The sequence below is a fragment of the Cyanistes caeruleus genome, chromosome 7 (assembly GCF_971803275.1).
Source record: "Cyanistes caeruleus chromosome 7, bCyaCae1.hap1.1, whole genome shotgun sequence".
NCBI lineage: Eukaryota > Metazoa > Chordata > Aves > Passeriformes > Paridae > Cyanistes > Cyanistes caeruleus.
In genome coordinates this window covers 34859439-34879656 of record NC_141707.1, presented here as the reverse complement: position 1 = coordinate 34879656, position 20218 = coordinate 34859439, and the positions used below count along the sequence as shown (strand labels likewise).

The 20218-nt window shown below is 40.2% G+C and overlaps 1 protein-coding gene across 1 annotated transcript in view; it reads left to right on the top strand.

Annotated features, from left to right (window-relative positions):
- Window positions 1-20218, top strand: part of TMEM163 (transmembrane protein 163) — an 86742-nt gene that overhangs the window by 64656 nt on the left and 1868 nt on the right. The window contains exons 5-7 of the mRNA XM_086898689.1: window positions 2803-2899; window positions 16528-16639; window positions 19884-20025. Coding sequence (XP_086754815.1) covers window positions 2803-2899; window positions 16528-16639; window positions 19884-20025 — 351 coding nt within the window. The remainder of the gene's footprint in view (window positions 1-2802; window positions 2900-16527; window positions 16640-19883; window positions 20026-20218) is intronic.

Sequence of the window (20218 nt, the reverse complement as noted above, 5' to 3'; positions counted from 1 at the left end):
GATTAAGGAAAAGAATATCAGGCCGTGATATGCTTTTACAGTGATTGATTTCCTTTTGTGGTTTCCTTATGAGTTGTGAGAATTTGTCATGAAAATGAGGAATTGTGTCTGTTAGAGCTCCACACAGGGAATATGTGATGGAAGAGGTGAGGTGTAGCTGTGTGCACTGTAATGCAGTTAACACTGATCTGCTTCTGATGGGGTGAGTGCAAATATCCAGGCTGCTGTAAAACAAAATAGGTATTTATAGGGCTGTATAAATATAAATGGGTTGTATGTGGGTTGTAATACTGCTTTCAAGAAAATGCCTTTTGAAAATTGTCAAGATGTAGCACTCCCAGAATCAAGCTTTAGTTTTCAGGATTTATAGAGGTGTCTGAATTCCACTAGAAATGAACTAGCAGTGACCAAAGCTCCAAAGCTGTATGAAATCTTTGATGGTTTTGAGAGTCTAAATAATTTCACTCTCAATGCCTGAGGCTGCAGTATAACCAAAACACATCAAGAAATGATCATGCAGATCATGATCAGCTACCAACACCTACAGCAAACTAAAGAAGACTTGGTGGTTTCACTGTTAAATCTGTAATATTAAATTCTCTTGTAGTTTAAATTACTCTTGCATTCCAAATGCCATTGCTCTAAGAAAAAAAAAAACAAAACAACTTTGGAAGTTTGAGCTGTAGTTGAGTTAAAAGCTCAGATATTAAAAGAATATCAGAGAGATGCCCTCACCTTGTCCTTGATGAATTAGTCTTTTATTCTTCAAACTATACTACATTCTGAAAGATTACAAAAAGCTTATTGTTTCATAAAACCAAATAAAGATTTTCCATTAGGTTTTAAAATGTTTTGACTAAATTTTCTCTCTTCCTCCTTCTTTTTAGAAGCCATAAATTACGTGGGACTGGAGGAGATTCCAGATTCATGCATTCTTCATTAGAGCTTTTCTGTCAAACTTGTAGCAATCAATTATTTTGTTTTATGGATCAGTTATAACTATAATTATTTAGTAGTTCCTTAGAGGGAACCTCTGACACTCACTCAGGTAGAAATGGCTGTAAAATAAGGACATAATCTTCAATAGGTGCTGGAGGTGCAAGTCAAGGGTTAGGACAAAGCTATCAGGGCTGTCTTCAAATTCTTCTCTATGTTATCAGCCTGTCCTCACTTCTGAATAACTCCTCTTTCACTAGTTTTTATGGGTACCTCTGAGTTGATTTAAATCTGTTTAGAAAGGGGAGTTTGCTCATGTAATTTAATGGAATGTTATTAATGAAATGGCATTTGCCAAGCACCTTGGCACTAACACCTTTGGTGTGCAGTTGAAAACACTCTTTTGTTACACAGCAGTGGTTGTTAGCAGATGGAAGTGAGCTGGCTTGTATTAAAACTTTTGTGCTCTAGTACAGTGAAAGTAGAGCGTGCTTACAACAACCAACCTGTTTATTATGTACTACAGTTTCTCAGATTAATTTTGGGAGGTTTGCTATTTTTTACATTTGTAGTTGAATTTTGCATTATTTGTAGTCCAGTTAGAAATTATTTCTTTCTAGCAAATGAATTTAAAAGAAGACACTGTGCAATGTTGTGTTTTAGTGGTTTTGCAGATAAATCTATACACTCAAGAAGACAAAAAACATGTATTTTTTTTTTCTCAAAGTACTACACTCATGAATTTTGCATGGCTGTGGATTCCAAAAGCCAGCATATAAAGGAGAAGCTAGGCTTGCTAAATATGACTACTGAATACTGATTCAAACCTCAGACTGCATCTCTGTCTGCTATTAATACCCTTGTCACTGTTGTTATCATCTTCCTTTTCTTCTATCTACTTTAGCTATTTCTGGGTAAGTAGGTGGATGGGAATTCTTTTGCCACAGTAAAACTGAGCTGGAGAATAAGAGAAACAGATCAAGATTGCTGAAGTAGTTGTGTATCTGCTGACAAATATGCAAAATATTTGCTGTTAGACTTGGGTGGTTGGCAAGTTCACAGAGATAACCCCAAACTCTCTGGCTTATGTGAGAACAAAATCCAGCCAGTGCTCAGGACATTCCCTTAGGGAGTGTTTGCCTGTCTTCCTCAGAAGTGTGGAGGGAGTAAAATGTGCTGGGGGAAAGGGATGGTGCATCCCACGGGCATCCAACAGTATTGCCACAGGAAAAGGGTGAGCCATGGTTTCCAGCTCACAGATTTGGGGATGGGTTGGTTTAAGCCTGTTGGGGGTGATAGAAAAGCTTGGCTTTTGGTATAAATGTCAGCATTTCCTTGCAGGAGGTTCATGAATCTTATGTCAAGCTCAGCAAGTGGCCTTAGGTGAGTCAGCCAGCATTTGTGGGCCAGTTCCTGAGTTATGTCACTCCTGACTGGGGAGGAAAGGGAAGGAAACAGCTGTTCCAGGTTCTGTAATGCTACTGACCACATTTACCAAATATCTCTGCCGGCTTGGCAAAGAGAATGAAGTTCCCTTCCTTATTTCTAATGGGAGATCCTAGCAAAACAAACCAACAGTGCTTCTCTAGAGGACTCTATGAAAAATCACCAGGAGCAGAAGTGGCAGGTCCTTCTCTCTGAATGAAACATCATCTGGTATGCCCTGTCTTCGCATACATAATCCAGGTTTTAAGAATGGGAGAGGAACTGGATGTTTCATTCTGTTCTTTAATTTAAGTCTCTATGTTTAGCTCCTTAAGACATTTTTTATTATTAATATTCTGTCCCCTCTGTTACCCTGGGAGAGTTGGCAACCTTAAATATGTTCTTAACATTTCTTTGTATTTTTCTCAATTTTTTCCCCAGGGCTTGTGTTATCTTGGGTGTCATATTCCTCCTGTCATCTATATGTATTGTGATCAAAGCCATCCACGATCTTGCGAAGAGGGTGCTTCCAGAAGTGGTAAGGTGATTCCTGTTCTTTTAAATGTTCTGTTTATTCCCTGCCCTGCCAGTGGAACTGAGGAATGCCAGTGGCTCCTTTCAACAGCCCCACTGAACTCTGTGAAGCATTTCCTGCCTAGCTGCACATACTGACCCTGGTCTTCCAGCAGTATTTTTTACTTATGTGATGGAGTCTAATCTACTTCTGGAGTTTAATTAGGGGTTTTTATAGGTTTGACTCCAAATCTCTCTCAGTGTAACCACTTAAAGCTTCTATGCAGGACTGTGGGAGCTCACTTACAGAGAGGAGGCCTCTCTGGGCTTAATGAATGTGCTAGAATTTTATGAGAAGAACATTTCCACGGTTTACTACTCCAATGGCTTCAGTGTTTTATTTTCAATGTGGAAAAAAATATATTTTTGGACTATATTTTCATGTCTTCCAGCTCTTGCCTCCAACTCCAGAGCCATGTACGTGTAGCAGGGATGAAACAGGTGAGGGGAGCATGCTGGGTGAAAGAACTGGCTTTTAGACTGACTCACCATGGAGCAGCACAAAGAGCTTTTCTCCTGCTCCCTGCTTTCTTTTGGCTGTGAAAGCAGCCCCCACCTGCCCCTCCCCAGCGGCCTTTCTCTCAGCTCTGCTCTGGCCTGTCCTGCTTGCTTCCTTTCAGTACTGGCTATTAACTTTTACTCATCTTAACAAGCTGCTCACTGGGAAAACCATTTGGCAGTGGTTCCACTCCCACAGGACTCTTCCTAATGCTCAAATGATGTTCCTCAGACAAAATGAGGTTTCAGTTCAGTTGTTGTGTGCACAACCTGACCCAGAGCTTTGTCTTCAGCCTCTGTGAAGTTTGGTCTGGCTGTGTGTCCAGCCTTTCCCATCGAGGATTCACTCTGCCAAGTGCCATTCTCAACACAGCACCACACAGAAACCAAAACTCCTTCCTTTCAACCCAGAGCTGGAGGCAGAGCTGGAAAACAAAAAGAGCCGAAATGGGATTCCATCTGTTACCCACTGTTAGCAGTGCAGATGACCTGCTGTGTCCTGTGTTCTCATGGAAGCTTGCTGGGCAATTCCAGAAGCTTATTTCCAGTAGTTTGTTGAAATCTGGGAGAAGATGAGCAGCACAGCCCATGAGTTAGCACGTTACTGACTCGCAGCCAGGTGCATTGTTCCACTGCAGGTGATTCATATTCTCTGCATTTTCCTTGCCCTCTTTTCCAGGCTTCACAATTGAATGCCTCCTCAGCTTTGCCAGCATTACAGCACATGGAGTTCACCAGCCTGGTTCTGTCAAAGTGATCTGGGTTACCTTAAACACTTTCAGTAGTTGGTTCTTAAACCCGACCAAAACATTTTGACAGAACTGGGTTGGGGAGTGAGTGTGGGGCATGTGAGGCTGAGGTAAGGGTGAGGGGAGACCCTGCTGTGATGCTCAGCTGAGTGACAACTTCTTTACTTGTCTGGAGCCAAACTGCAAACTGGCTACAGGTTGACTTCTGTTTAATGAGAAAATTAAATATATGGTTCTGAAGGAGAAGGGAAAAGGGAGGATACAATCATAATTAAAACACAAATTTTGGTGAATTTCTGGTAGTGTAAATCAGATTAACCTGGATAACTCAGTCTAATTTGTTGTGGGAAAATTCTCTAATAATTCTATCAGTAGGAACAAAAATGTAAAAGTTATTCTATCTATATGTCACTCTTTCATCATTACAAGTTCTGTCTACAGGAGAGGGCTCTATTTCTGACATAGGGTGAAATCTCTTGTGTTTGGATTGTGAACATTTTTTATGATTTGCAGGCATATTGTACTTCCTCATTTTTAATGTTTTTAAATGCAAAAATATGGAAAAAATATGGAATCAGAGCTACAGAAAGGCATCTAAAGAAAAGATCCCATTACATTTTTAGTGTCCTATAAGAATGATCTGTACAGATCCCTTTTGTCACAGACTACCTTGGATTCAGTTTCATGGGCTAAATCTGTGTCAAGTACGTAGAATTTAGAGTGTATACTGCTTACATTTGACACAGTATCAGGATCCTGGTGGATAATCTTCCTCCTGTGACTGTTCTCACTCATTTAGGCAGTCTACTGCTACCAGCAGTTTGAAGGATGTATCTGGCAAGGCACGGGCTGTGGATGACTGGTGGCAGGGTAAAAGCCACATGCACACACCTAAAGGATTTTCATACCTGGCAATTCTGCCTGGAATGGAGGTGGGAGCATGGGATGAAAAGAGATGGTGCTTTTGTTCAATATCTCTTAAATGACATGGGATTTTAACTTCAAAAATTTCAGTACATCTTTCAGTACATCTCTCTGTGGGAAACTGATTCAGCAAGGGTTGTGTGACAGGTGAAATATCTCAGTGCAAACTCAGAGTAACAGTGAAAGATGGGAAGGCTCAGAGGACAGCACCACTTCTGCAAGTGAGGTATAATGCCTCAGGATTGCCAACATTAAAAATAGCTGGGAGATGAGGATGTTGTTGGATAGAAACCTTTCCAGCTGCCCTAGCCCTGCCTGACTGTGATGCTGATTTGCAGGTTGCTCCCTTAGCTGCTCTAAGCAGAAATAGTTGTTCTTCTCAGTTTTTGGGTCTTTGTTGGTTGGTTGTGCTCCCAACAAAGATGCACTGTCCAGGCCATATCATCAGTGTCTGAGCAGGGGGGAAATCTGCTCAAATTACATCAGAAGGAGGCAGAAGTTTTTGCCTCTGCTCCTTTATCCAGGGTGCTGTTTTCTACTTCTTGGGCCACTGATGAACTAATTGCTAATGATACTCATTTCTGTAGTATCTTATTATGTAATTTGGCTTTAATGTGTGGAAACATATCTGGAAAAATAACAACCATGTTTTCAGTTAATAGTTTTTTTGCATAGCAGTGAACTAACCATTTCTGCATCAAAATAGTGACCTGAAATATTTTCTGGTAGTGATATCTGTGTTACTGGAATTTGATATTGATAACTTGCTATTCTGAGACCAGGGAATTATCCTCGTGGTGTGAGCAAGAACAGAACATCAAGAGCAAGGAAAGGTAGTGTAACACCACTGGTATCCCAAAGTGGTACAAAACTGAAGAGCTCAGACCTAGATTAAAAGGATCTGTGCCTCAACAGAAGTTTCACATGTGAGTCAGAGTCACATGTTTTGTTTTTTTTACAGTTTGCACATCCTTATTGCTCTTTATTTGCAGCAAAGGTCATTGAAGATGTGGGTAATTTTTAAAGCGTCTTGTGAAATTTTAGCTGTGTGACTTCAATCTTAAGGGAGATAATGTGGCAAAAACCCAGCTGGAAAATGTTGCTCTTGGTGTTCAGATGCTCAACACAAAGTTGGTGCTGTCAGCCCTGCAAATGGAGATATTTGGGATACACTGCTCTACATGGGGTATTCCAGATTAACTTAACGATAATAATAATAATGCAGAGCAACATGACTGACTGCATTGTTCTCAGAGCTATAAAGTTCCTTTTTATGTCTTAATTGCTGGTAAACTTCAAGAACTTTGTAATAATTTATCTGAGTTAATTTTAATTGCAGAAGTTTTGGAGAAAATCGTATGATATGCACAAGTTTAATTTTAGAAATTAAACAGGCTGTTTTAAATTTAAATTAATCTGCTTGCTAATTTTAAAGAGCTATGACTAAAATCCTAAAAGCAGAGTCAGCAACTTTTCAATAATTCTTGATCAGTTATAGGAAGTTCATTGTGTTTTTTGTTGTATATGAGATACACTGGCTGTGTATCTGTCAGTTCTTAATATGCACATAGCCAAAAAAAACCCCATGGAATGGATTTGTGAATTCTTTAATGTAGAGATTCTGTTGCTCTTAAAGTGGAGCTTGGAAGAGTTGCTTTCATGAAAATACTAGCAATAAGAGGAAATTTTAAAAAAATCCCAAGACCAAGAAATAATTGGAAGTACTTTTGCAAATGTTGTGAGCAGATATGTTTGTACTCACATTTAGAAACAGGAGTCTTCAGTGTTGTTGTCATTTCATATGATGATTTCAGGTGCAGGTCTGGCAGCCCTCAGCAGGATTCAGAGAACCAGGAAGAGAATGACAGGTTTACTCCACATTAATGGCATTTCCACCTTGACTTCCCCATTCTGTAAGACACTTAAATGTTCACAGATTCTTGTTAGGCTGCAAAAAGGTGCTGCTCAATTTACAGGGCAGGAGCTCATGGTTAGCTCAGTCAGGCATTTTCCAGTCACCCATGTGAATTCTCCTTTATTCCATGCTGAATGTAATTTTGTTGAAACCCTGTGAATGACAACACTCCTGATCTGCACTGGCACAGGAGGGAGGACAATTAGAGCACCTGACTTTCTGTATTTCTTAATATTGCTTCTCTCTTCCTTTTCTGCTCCTTGTTTGTTTTACCTCTTGCTGTGTCTCAAGTAAAAACAAACAATAGGTAGTGTTATGTCACAACACAAACTTTCAGCACAGGCAGTGATTTTGTCATTCTTTTGAAAGCCTCAAAACCTTGGGAAACACAGAAATAGTGTATTTCTCCTTTTGGTTCCCTGGCTTGATATGCCAAAAACTGTAGTTTGGCATAGCTATAATGCAGGATATGAATGACTAGGTAGATTAATTAGTTTAAAATAAAGTGGATGAGTTTTATGATAAGTGTTTGTCTGAAATTTTGACTTTGCTAGTGTGTGTGTTTCCTACATGCAACAGCAACCATGGCCCTCCTGGCCCAAAAGACCCAAATTTCATCTTCAGTGACTCTCTTCATGCCTTTCTTTTTAATTTTATCTCCATCTTTAGATGAGGAAGCCTGGAGAGCCCACAGAAATCAAAGGATAAGGGTCACCAGGGATTTATGCAATATGTTCATTTTTGCAAATTACTGTTTAGCAGTGAATTGATGTTTTTAGAGAACTTTGACTGTAGATTTCATTTCCTGCAGTTAGCAGCAAGTCCAGAAATTGTCATTGTTAGGTAAACTTAGGTTTTCCCTTTGCACAGGACTTTATATTTATACTATAATTAAAAAGAAGTCTGCCCTGAAAAATGATATTCTGTGTCAGGAGAGTTGGCCAGACAATTAATTATACGCTTACTGTATAATTCTGTATTTGTATTAATTATACATCTCTAAACTGTAGGGAAAAGTTCAATTCCAAGTAACTGAGATATATATTAATCCTCTGTGTTCAAGGTGCAGTACATTGTGCCAGTGTTTTCGGTATTTTTGATGTAGAGAAGTGTTCAACAATGATCAGTGGTGCATGTTTTGAAATTAATTATTTAATAATGAATTTCAGGGTTGACAATAAAGTAGATGTAGGAGAAATATTGCAGCTGAAGGGATCTGTTTGTCCAAGAGGGTTGGAAAATGCCAGCACTGAATATGTGCAGTGAGAAGTGGAATGGATGGGCTTTTTTCTCACACATTTTTGAAGATTTTTACACTTTTTTTTGTGAGCATTAAAAAAAAATACGATGGGTCTCTGATTCTTGGATAGAGGAGTTAAGGGAGAGAACAGTTTTCATGTCATTTCCAGAGGAGAATTGTCTGCCATGTAAACTCACCTAGGATTTGTAGAGATGCTTCATTTTCCTTTGGAGGCAAATTTGGGTGTGGGAGTGGAGACAATTTCTGCCTGTGCCGACACGTACGTGCCAGGCGCTTCATCGAGCAGTGACCTCCGTTCTCACTTGCCTGAAAATATTTTTAATTGAAGCTTCCTCATTCTGAGAATTTAGAGATAGGATGACATTTTCCACTTGCCTTGGAACACATCAGTTTGGAAGGAAATCTTGCTGTTTCTCTCCTACTCTTGTATCTCTGGAATGCTTTGGTTTTTAGATAAGATTGTCACTAAAAGTCCCAGGATCTTTCAGTGACACTATCAAACTCAAAAAAATACAGAAAAATTACAAAACCCAAAGAGAACTCGTTTTATACAGGAGAGAGAGTTGTGCCATTAATGTGTGGGAATGTCACAGCTGCAAATTCCAGTTCTTTCTGTGTTCTTTCCCTATTTTTTATATGGCTGGGAATATTTATTCTGTATGGGTCTGCTTCAACATAACATGCTGCAGTTATTATTTCAGTTTCATATCATTGATCCCTAAGGAAATATTTTTCACCAACCAGATCTTTGACTTTTTGTTCTCCCTCCCTCTTTCCCTTTTCTTCCTTTGTTCCAGCACTTGCTGAAATTGTTAGATGAAGCAGGCCAGCTGCTCTTCTTTCTGGAGTGTTTGGAATTAAAATTTCTGATAATTTTAGCTCTTGTTCAATACACCTAAATTAAAAAGCTAATCAGTAATTGACATTTGGAAGAGAAAGTCTCCATTTCTGTTTATCCTTCAGGTGGATTTTAAATGACTGTTTCTCAGATCATGTAATTTAAGCTGGGTTTTTTTTCCTACAATTATGAGGGCTGAACCTAAAATAGAATCATTTCTTGTTGGCTCAGAAATAATTTACCAAGATTCCCTTTCCCCTAGATATGAGATTCAGAATATTTCCCTTATTGTTACTTTCAGCATTTGTTCTCCAACCTGTGTTAGCCATAATAAGATAATTCCCAGTAGGGGAAGGAATTACCATTCCTTTATTGATGTTTCAGAGAGCAATATCCACAGCCAATGCTGTCCCTGAGGATTTGGTACACACACATTTCACTACAAATAAGATGGAATAGTGATTTTTGCATACTGTTGATGATATCATGCTTGGATTTCTGTGCAAATTTTAGTGATTTTTGACATATTATTAATCTAATGAGAAAGGAACCTGAAAATCTTTGGGTGTGGGTTTTGAGCATTGTTTTGTTTTTATTTGCTGCTGTTAGTGCTTGCCAGCTCTGTGATAAAAACCCCTTCATCATTTGCCCCTTTACCTTCATCATGTCAATTACTAGATATTCTTGGGTAGTACAGATATAATTTAGACATGAATGATGTGCTTTATTTTGCCACAAAGCATTTGCAGACCTTTCCTTGTTTCTTAAAGAAGGCTCAAAAAAGCCCAACCCAACCACACTGAGAAAGACTGTTTTAATTTCACCTGGGGTTGTAAATCAATATCCATTTACTATTCAGTTACTGCTTGCATTTCCCTGGGTAATAGTATAACACATGTAATGTCGATGCAGTTTGGCATTTGTCCTCATTAGTATGGCAAAGGACACTTTTTTTGCAAGAGTAAGCAAGCATCATGCCATATTTGTGACATTTCCTGCCGAACAAAGAAGGAAAGATGCAATCAGTTTGTGTATGAAAGACCTGCAGCCCACCTCATGTGGTGCCTCCAGTGCTTTTATAAATGAAATCTCTTGAAAAATTAGGCCATATGTTATTTTATTGTATGTTATTGATTACAGCTGAGAAAGGAAGGTAGGGGTGGCACAGTGTGGTTTTGTGAGTTCCAACTGATTTATTGGTTTAATAGCTTAAAATAAATACATCATATATTCAACAATATATGAAAGCATATCATAAACATATAAACATAAATTCAACATATAAAACATATAAACATAAACATATATTCAACATATAAACATATATTCAACAATGTCAGCAGCTGAATTATAGGCCAGTAGCAACACAACAAATAACACTTATGATTATACACACATATGTACTTATACATGTTTCCCTATACATTTCTAAACCTCATATATAATTTATTGCTTGCCTTTTCAAATCAAAGTATCATATACATTAATTATACATTAGGATCCTGCTTTATAATTGTTATCTACGTATGGCTTGGAGTTTGGCTTAAAATACACGTGCTTCTTGCAGGCTGTTGAGAATGTTGTGGACACTTGAAGAGTAAGCCAGGGTTAGGGCAAATGTATCAGCTACACATCTTTCTTTGCTCAGGTGGAAAGCCTCATTTCCAGATTTTACCACATGGTGATAAGAAAGAAAAGCTGGTGGCTGCTCCCTTCTTGGTGGGTGATGTGGGATGGATTGTTGGTCTCGGCTCCCTGCTCATTGGAAAAATCAGTCTCACTCATCTGAGGCTGGACAAATACAATTTTAATTTGTGTTTCATAACTTTGGTGTTAAAACAATGTGGATGGGTTCTGGGAGAACGGGAAGCAGGACTGATCTAATAGTTAAGCAGACCCTAGGAGTCCTGAGGTCACCTAAGAGACTTTTCTGCAGCCCTTGGTTCCCAGCCCCTGTGCCTTGCCATGGCATTCAGCACACCCTTTGTTATCTGTTTCTTGAGAAAGCATTCTGTGCTGTGGAATTGCTTTGTCACACCAAAGACAGGTTTAAACATTCATAAGACTTTTTATTTTTTTTTAGTACTAATAATAGATCTTTGTATCTCCATGTGAAGAGACTGTCTCCTGCTTGAGTCAGAGACAGGGCTGTTGGTTTGTTTTCTGACAGTGAAGTGCAATTAAAACTCATCCCTTTTGAAGTTTGTTAGTGAGAGAGACCCTCTGGCTTCCGAGGAGCTCCCTTTAGACTGATTACATAAACTATTTATTACTTGGGAGGAAGTGTGATAGAGGTTTGGACTTTTTTTCCTTTTAAAGTGTTTGTATTAGAAACATCTCTGTTGCTCTCTATATAGTAACATAATCCTTCAGGGGAAGAAGAGAGAGTCCTTTTTGGCTGAGTAACATGCTCTGCAGAGGGGCTTGTAGTGATCCCTGTGTGCCCAGATGACTTGGCAGCTGCTGGGGGAGCTGGAGGAGCAGGAGGCTGTGGGAAGTGTGGGAAGGTGGGGATGGGGAGCAGGGTGGGAGCAGAACCTGGCAGGATGGTCACCAATTACCTGGACTGAAGAAGGGTCATTGCTGGGATCCAGGAGACAGATGGTGAGTTGCAGAGATGGGCAAAATTAATATTTAACAACACAAACTCAGCTCAGTTTGGGCCAGCCATGACTTTACTCCTGCCAACACCATCTGTAGCATTCCAGAAACACATCCCTACCTCCTCAGCCAAGAGGAGCCAGGCTCAGCAGAGTGGCAGAACACTGTGAGACACCAGGTTCTCTGGAAAGGGAAAAAATGGCATGAAAAAGACAGTCCCAGTAATTCCCAGCTCCAACAGGAATGTGAGGAACTTTTGGCTGGTTCACAGAGGCAGCCAAGGAGGGGGCAGAGGAGTGGAAGGAAGCCTGCAGCTGTTGGTGGGAGAAGCAGCTTGTTCTGGGATTGCAGAACGAGTGACCAAGGAAGGAATGAGCTTCCTCCCATACCAGTGAATATCTTTTGACTCCACACTGTGAAATGAGAACATTTTTACATCTCAGAAGTGGACAGTGGGAAGAGAGGAGCTGGTAGAAACAATATATGAAATCAGGGTGAAGTCTTTAGGTCAGAATTAGCAATATGCATTCTAGGGAAAGATTGGGAACACAAATCAGCTGCAAGTTAGTTACTAGGCTGGGAATTGGGTTAAAATATTTCTACCTAATAACCCAAGAACTGAAAAATCTGTTGTGAGATTTTTTATTTTTTTTACTTTCTACAATAGATTCAGGAAGAGATCAAAGTTGCAACACGAAAACCAACAAACTTTTTTTTAAGCCAGAAGATTACTGCTGCTTTTGGTGAAATCCTTGAAAGCAGGGACAGAACTGTTGTGACAGTTTTGCAACCCCCTCTTCTCAGCTGCACAGCTGGGGACAATGCATTTGGATAAAGTGAAAGAAAGCTGCCTGCTGACTTCTATTATTCCTTTCTTAGGAATGGTAAGAGAGAAAAATATTTTATTCCTAGGAAAGCTTTGTTCTGGAAAAGAAAGCATAAAACCACACTATAAAGCCAGGCATAAAATATATTTTAAGTAGGGACATTGTAGCTATTAAAGTGCTGTGTAATGAGAAGGCAACACAGGATGGGCACCTTGCTTTATGTACAGTGCTGGTCTATACATGAAGCCATCTAATCAGATATAGGTGTCCTTTAATTAAGGTCTCATGTACAGTGCAGTAGCAGTGAGGGAATATGATGAAAAGAAATGGAAAAGGAAGACGCTTTATTTACCACACTGGGAAGCATTTATCGTATGGAAATGATCAGAATTTAAATTTTTATCATCTGCCACAATTTGCTGCTGCTTTAATTAAAACAGCACCGAGGAGTCGTAGGGTGAGCCTGGCTAGATGCTCCTAATGACCGTCAGATGGGAAGGCAAGGGGTACGGAGAGGACAGGGCTGCGGGAAGATCCGGAGGGAGATGGTGCCAGATGGCCCGGCTTATTTTATTAATTTAGATCTCCATTACGGCTTTTCTTTTCTTCTTCTCTCCGAAGGATGAGTTAGTTTAATGGGAATCATTTCACAGCCACGGGGCGAGGTGTTTAACTCTCTGCATCCCGCAGCTCTGCGGCAGGGCGCGTTTGTCACTCGTGTGTGCCAGGGCTGGACACCTCTGCTCCAGCCCAGCAAGCCTTCACTCTGCTCATCCATTGAATCCTGCTGCCCTGAACCAGCCCCAGCTTCTTGGCAGCAAAACCGTGCCAAGGAAATGTTCTGAGCTGTTTTCTCTTCCATCCTCACCTGCTCAGGGAGCAGCCAGGCTGTCCGTGCTGCTGGGCATCGCCTCTTTGGGCTGACCTGTTCCACCTGCAAAACCCTCTTGGTAAAAGCAAATAGCCTCTCTCTTCTTCTTCCAGCTCTGGGCTACCCAGGAAGCACAGGGAACTACTGGAAAGGGAGAGTTTGAAAGATGTTTTCCCTCTCGGGTTTGGTCCTGAGAGGCGCTCTCGGTTCGTGCGGGATCTGCCGCCTCCCGGTGGCTCCGGCCGGGAGCTGCGCACCACGGGAGCGCCTGCTTTTATAGCGATTGTTCCCAGAAAACCCGCAATATCGCCTCCAGAAAGCCTCTTGGGCACAGCCTAAAGGCTCTGCATTTTAATTTCTTTTTAATTTTTAATTTCTTCCCTCTCTTGCGTTCACAGTGGTAACAAAGGAGCTTCGATTAGCCGCGTCTTCTGCTCTATCAGCGGTGATCGGATGGGTGTTGGCAGCAAAATGAGCTTGTCCTGTGTGATTCGGTGTCAAAAACCAAAACCTGGCAACCTTAGGAACGATTTCTAGATCCTGAATGTGTGTCCTCTATAAAAAGCCTGTTCAGCAGTTCATGACTTCATTCATAAATCACATTTAGGTCATTCTTGGATTCCAGCAGAGTAGCTAGACTCATTTGGATCATGACTGTATAGCAGAACAAATAGCAAGATGCATTTCCACATACTGTGATTTTAGTGGCACTTGCAGGAAAACCCCCGAATTCACCCCAAAAATTTATGGCATGCCACAACAAGAAAAAGAACCAAAGAAAAAGCTCTAAATGTAGTGCCAAGAAGAGGACAAAACCTGATATGACAGCACAGGGAATAAGGCACAGCATTTTTGGGATTCTGAATCAATACCTGGAATTTTGAACATCATTCAAATAATTTTCAAAATATCTTGTATTGTGATCCACAGATTTTTTTTTCCAAACTCTGTCAATTTGTAATGGTTTTCCAGTGCACTCCCAAGGATTTCACAGGCGTAGGAAAATTGCATTTCATCATCCCAAGGCAGACAGTGACACAGCTGTCAATAGCAAAGTGATTTATGCTGTCACCTCTGCTGGACCTGCAGTGATCAGCTCTGTGCTGTGACAAAGCCTGTGCTGAGGTTGAAGGCAAAGATAAGAGGTAGGGATGCCTGGGAGGAATCAGAAAGCCTTTGGAGGGTCTGTGGGGTGATGGGGAAATGAGGGATCTCATGTAGTCATTGAAAATGAGTCCTTGTGCCAAGTGAGACACAGGAGAAATGCTGGTGGAGCACAGGATTCAGATTATTCTGAAGCCTTATTCTGTATATTAAATATTAGGTGAAATATTAGATGAGATTATGTTAGATTAACCAATCAGAACTTGTTGGGCTATCAAAATTAAGTCTTTGGGCACTAAAAATACACCTTTTTGAGAAAGATGCATAAAAATTAGAGGCACAGTTTCGACAAGGAACTCAAATTTTGAGTGTTTTTTGCAAACCTTGTCGAGACTTTTGAAGCTTTGTTTTCATTTCAGACCTTCTGAGAGCTCCCAGCTTTCCTTGTTAGATTGACAGCAACCAAATATTGCCTCTATTTCCTTAGTCCTTCCCTAGCACTGGAAATTCCCTGGTTATTTTCCAGTTGTTTTGTTAAAATAACTTTACAAATGGTTTTTATCCTACCTTTACCCAGTACTTGATTTCTGTGTTCTCATTGCTCCTTTTTTACTCTTTTTCCCTCAGTGTATTTTGTCTTAATATTGTTAATAATTGTCTTAATCATTGTTAATATTTTACCAGGTCTAGAGAGAATGAGCTCATGATTGAGTGTGAGTGAAGTAGACTTTCAAAATTATACAAAATACAAAATTGTATCAAAATATTGAAAGATTTATTTAGGGATATGAGTACATTATACCAGTAATCTAATTCCCTGTATCTTCCTAAGCAGCTTTCAAAACCATTTTTTGATTTCTTTGGGTTTCAAATTGCTGCTAAAATAATGAAAATGGATGGAGCTGAGGATGAATCATCATGACAACGTTTGGTACCAACAGGGACTTTTGCCAGAGTATTTTAATCAGGAACAGGGTCCCAGTGGCACTGGCCCACTTAGACCTGCAGATACAAATTAAAAACAAAGAATTCTTGCTATTTCCCTTACTTGTACTGGTGTTGCAACAGCTTCAATTAAAGCTTCTATGAAGAGTGAGCAGTGAATCTAACCCAAAGTGTGTGGTCAGGTGGCAGGCAGGCTGAGAGCCCTGGGTTTTTCTGATGTTCCTCAGGGGGAGGAAGGCACAGGGACTCCTTTTGGGCACCTTATTGCAGCAGGTCAGCACACAGGAGCATCCTCCCAGCCCAACCAAACACAAGCCAGTCACCAGGGAGGGCTGGGGGACTCCTGATCACCTTTAGAGAATGAGTATTAAACAATAATAACTTACCCTTCTTTGCCCTGCACTGGCACACAGCTCTCTCCTGAGGGAGCTGGGGAGCCCATGTTTCACGTGCAAATCAAGAAATAGGATTGTTTCTGTGAAATGGAAATCCATGAAAAAATTTGTGTTCTGTGAAAGATCTAAACTTTCCTTTGCACATCAGCATCAGAAGTTTTATGGATGTAGCTTGAACCAGACTTTTGGAAAAGGAGACGAAACAAAACCAAAGCAAGCCCAGGATCGGAAACAATATTAAATGGTTATTTCTTACACTATGAATCAATATTGGTCTGGTAAGAGGGATTCTATTTTCAAGCCTTTCTCCTGCCTGTGGGGACTTCATTACTGCTGACATTAGGCATTGGATGACCTGGCAGTCTGCATTCAGCCCCACAGGTAAATTCAACCTCCTGACTCTGAGCAGGCTGGGTCAATTCACAATTTGTTGATTGGAACTGCCATTAATTATGGCTGCAAAAGCAATTGCAGGTGACAATACAAGCAAAATAAACACCAGCTGCTGTGGAAGTCATAAGGTAGGAAATCTTGATCTCAGGTTGTGTTTCTCAGTAGCACAAATAATTGCACAGTAATTAGTACAACTTGTCATTTAATAGGTGGGACATGACCAGAAGACATACTAATGTAATCTTTTTTATTTTTTTTTTTTTTTTCTCCAGGATGATTTTCTGTACAGTGTCTCTGTTCTAAGTGGAATCCTCTGCACTGTCTTGGCAGTAATCAAATTTATGCTGGGAAAGGTCCTTACAAGCAGAGCACTGATAACTGATGGTAAGTGTGACATTGATCCTGCTGCTTTCATAGACTCTGCACGACGACAGCTGTGAAAGAGCATTGAAATAAGGCTGAGAAACCCTAAACCTAGAACAGTCTGTAGTACCACTGGCCTCTAGCACAGATAGCTCAGCTGAAATGGGGGTGTCTGGTGGAAGCCAAGCAGTGAATGAGTGGATAGTAAGCAATAATAGAGAGTTAGAGGTAGAGCAGAATGGATTAGAGGTGTATTAGTCAGAGGTTAGGCTGTAGCAGGGGGATATGAAACCAGTTCAGAGAGCTTTGGTTAATTCACCTCCATCCTCACTGCCTGTGCCTGGTAAAGTCCTGAAAGCTCAGATGAAGAAAAGTCTGCTGCAGAAACATCACCTGCCTGGAGCAGGGATCATCCCCAGCATCCCCAGGAACCCCTTTGGTGTCACTGTCACCACAGCACTTTCCCTGCCACCCAGCAGAGCTGCTGGAGCACAGCAGGTGTGAAACACAACCCTTCCCTGCCCTGCTCCCCTCTGGCCCTGCTGGGGTCTGGATCTCCTCCCCTGCACCCCTGGAACACCTCACTGCCACCACTGCACTGGCCCAGGTGTGGAGCACCTGGTTTTGGTTTTAGAGGTAGGTTTATAATCATGCCTTGAAAGTAGGTCCAGATATTCCTCTTTCTGACAGGGCTCAAGCTTCTGAATCCTGAGAAATCCCAGGGATGTGCCCTTCAAACGGGTGAGGCCACAGTGGTGGCAGAAATTTCACAGCCCCCTACAAATCTCTTCAAGAGATTTTATCTGCCAAGGCTGTTTGAAATACTCAGTAGACACTTTAGGATGCTCATGATTCATGGGTTGTGCTACCTAAATTATTTTGCTCTTTCCTTAGATTTCATTTAAGGAAATTCAATTTTCAGCTTACTCTAGAGATACGTAAAATTTGCTTTATTTTAAGCAAATTAAACATACTTAAAATTTTTCTTGTTGATGTGTGATAACACATGTTATGAGTATCTCTATCATCCCACTTATATGAATTCTTCATGAGTATTTATATTTTAAATCTGAAAGAAGCAAAAAAGGCACCAGAATAGCAGTGAGGGGGTTACAACTAAGCCACTGCCTCCCTGCATTTGGGATTCTCTCCCAGCAGGCCTCCAGCTCAGAGATCTTACTCTTTCAATGGGCTCTGCCACTCCAGACATTTTAAAACAAAAATACCTCCAAACTGCAGAGAGGATTCTGGAAAGGATGCTGGGGACTGCAGCCCAGTGAGTCTGACTTCCCTCAGTGCCAGGGTGGAAGTGGGACACGCTGACCATTTCAGAGCTGTGCCCAGGCAGGCAAACGATGAACCCTCCCTCTAAAGAAATGCAGCTTAGTTTTGAAACAGAGCAGTTTACTCAGCCAAAATATTAACTGAAAATTCCAAAATAACTCTGGCTCTGAATTGTTCTCCTGTATGACAGAGAAATCTCTTTCCCCATAATTACATCCTCATGCTAATGATACTGCTTCTGAGCTGGAGACTGCTCATTCTTTGATTAAAAAAATTAGGGAAAAAAGTATACAATTACCTCAGCCTGGTTTTTATCTCTCTTCTCTCCTTTAGAACTACTTTAGAAAATGTAGGAGGCTGATTTGAACATGTGTGGTTAAATATCTGCTTTCACAAGATATATTTACATATGTACTTGATTTATTAACAATCAGGAAGAGACAATGTGATTCAGCAGCTGAGACAGATTTAGCAGTCCCTTGCATATCTTTTTTTAGTGTTTTCTGTTTCCTGCTAATTTACCTCCTGTGATCCCTGGCTCCAGACCAACAAACTGTTTTGAGTAAAAGGAGCATGAATTTTTCTTCCTAAAAAATAGGTTTATTTTCAGAACAGAAAATTCTCTTTTATGCATGTCGACCTCTATTAACAATTATTTTTAAAATATTTTTGTTTTAGAGTAGGGCTTAACAGCAATATCACTTTATTTAGAGCCTAGATGTACGAATCCAAAATGTCATTTGTACAGTTTGTTTATAGCAAGAGCTCTTGGCCTTTTGAATAATAAAAATAGCCATTTCCTGCCTTGAATTTTGTGACATTTCAGAGGACAGCTCTGTGACAGTGATGTCAGCCAACTTTCCTGTAGGTTTTAGGTACCTGTTTCCTGCCCAGATTTAGCCACCTGTTTTTTCCTCTGCTGGCCTCACACTTTACAGTGTCTGGATTAATACCTGCATGATTTCCATTACATGATTTCCTGCCACATCAGCAAAGAAAGGTTTGGCTGAATGAGAGTCAGGAAGGGAAAAAAAATTTCCTTTGCAAGTAGCTTTTAAATCATTTGGAACCATCAGCCAATAATGGCATGAAAATATTTTATTCTTTTGCAAGTTGTGCTGATGAATTCTGAATTAAGCTGGAGCAGAGGAAGTAAATTAGTTTAAATTTCTAATTATTAATTTATATTTTATATATCTATAGACACAATATACACAATTTCAGCATGTGTTAGCAGTATAAATGGATAAGTAGACAAAGACTGTATGTGAGAGGTGTGGATCAAAGGAGGCACTCAGGAACAAGTGTCAGGTGTATCATTTTTGGCAGTTATGGGGAATTGAAAAACCTGGCAAAAATTCTGTAAACAGCATCTAGCTAGAGCTGACTCACCAAGCAGTATAGAATATTTCAAGTTTGATATTTCATTTGTTATCTATGTTAAATAGTGTATGGATCTACCAAATTAATGCATGCTCAGTGACTTTTTCTGTGTAGAGCAACAGGGGTATCTTTTGGATTATTGCAGAAAAAATCAGAAAAAGGGAATTTGAAATTAAAAAACACAACAAAAGGAATGACTTAAGAAAGCCCAAATCAATAATTAATCAAACAGGAGTTGAATGAAAAAGGGCATTAATTTTTCCAAAAGCTCTGTGAGAATTTTGAAGGGGCAGTCTTGGAGAAAAGGAGAAAGGGTTAAAAAAAAAAAAAAGGAATCCAAAAGGATGTTCATTAAAATTGTAAATAGTAGATAAGAAGATGTTTTCTGTCTAAAGCATAAATGGAAAATAGAATTATCCTGTATGTCTTCAGCAATGTCTACAACTCTAAGTAACAGTGCCAAGCACATAAATAAATACCTGGAATGGGATAAAAACTCCAAGAGAGGGTTTTTGACAGGTTACTATGCAAAGTCATTTTCCTTTCCATGAGTTCCTGTGGTTCATCTTTTAATTATTTTTTCCCCCCCCCCTTCTAGGTTTCAACTCTCTTGTAGGTGGAATAATGGGATTTTCCATCCTTCTTAGTGCAGAAGTGTTTAAACACAATTCTTCTGTCTGGTACCTGGATGGCAGTATAGGAGTGTTAATTGGACTTACAATATCTGCCTATGGAATCAAGTGAGTATCTCCTGGGAGCAGGCAGGGCCCTGGGAGCTCGGAGGTCACAGTCTTTAAGAGTTTAGGTAATTCCAGTGAAATCAGTCCCTGGAGTTTATTAGACTAGCAGCCAATACTGGAGCAGGCTGTGTGGAAAGCGCTGTCCCCACACCAGCTGGAAAGCAACTGGGACTTAAAAGGAAATTGGAACAAT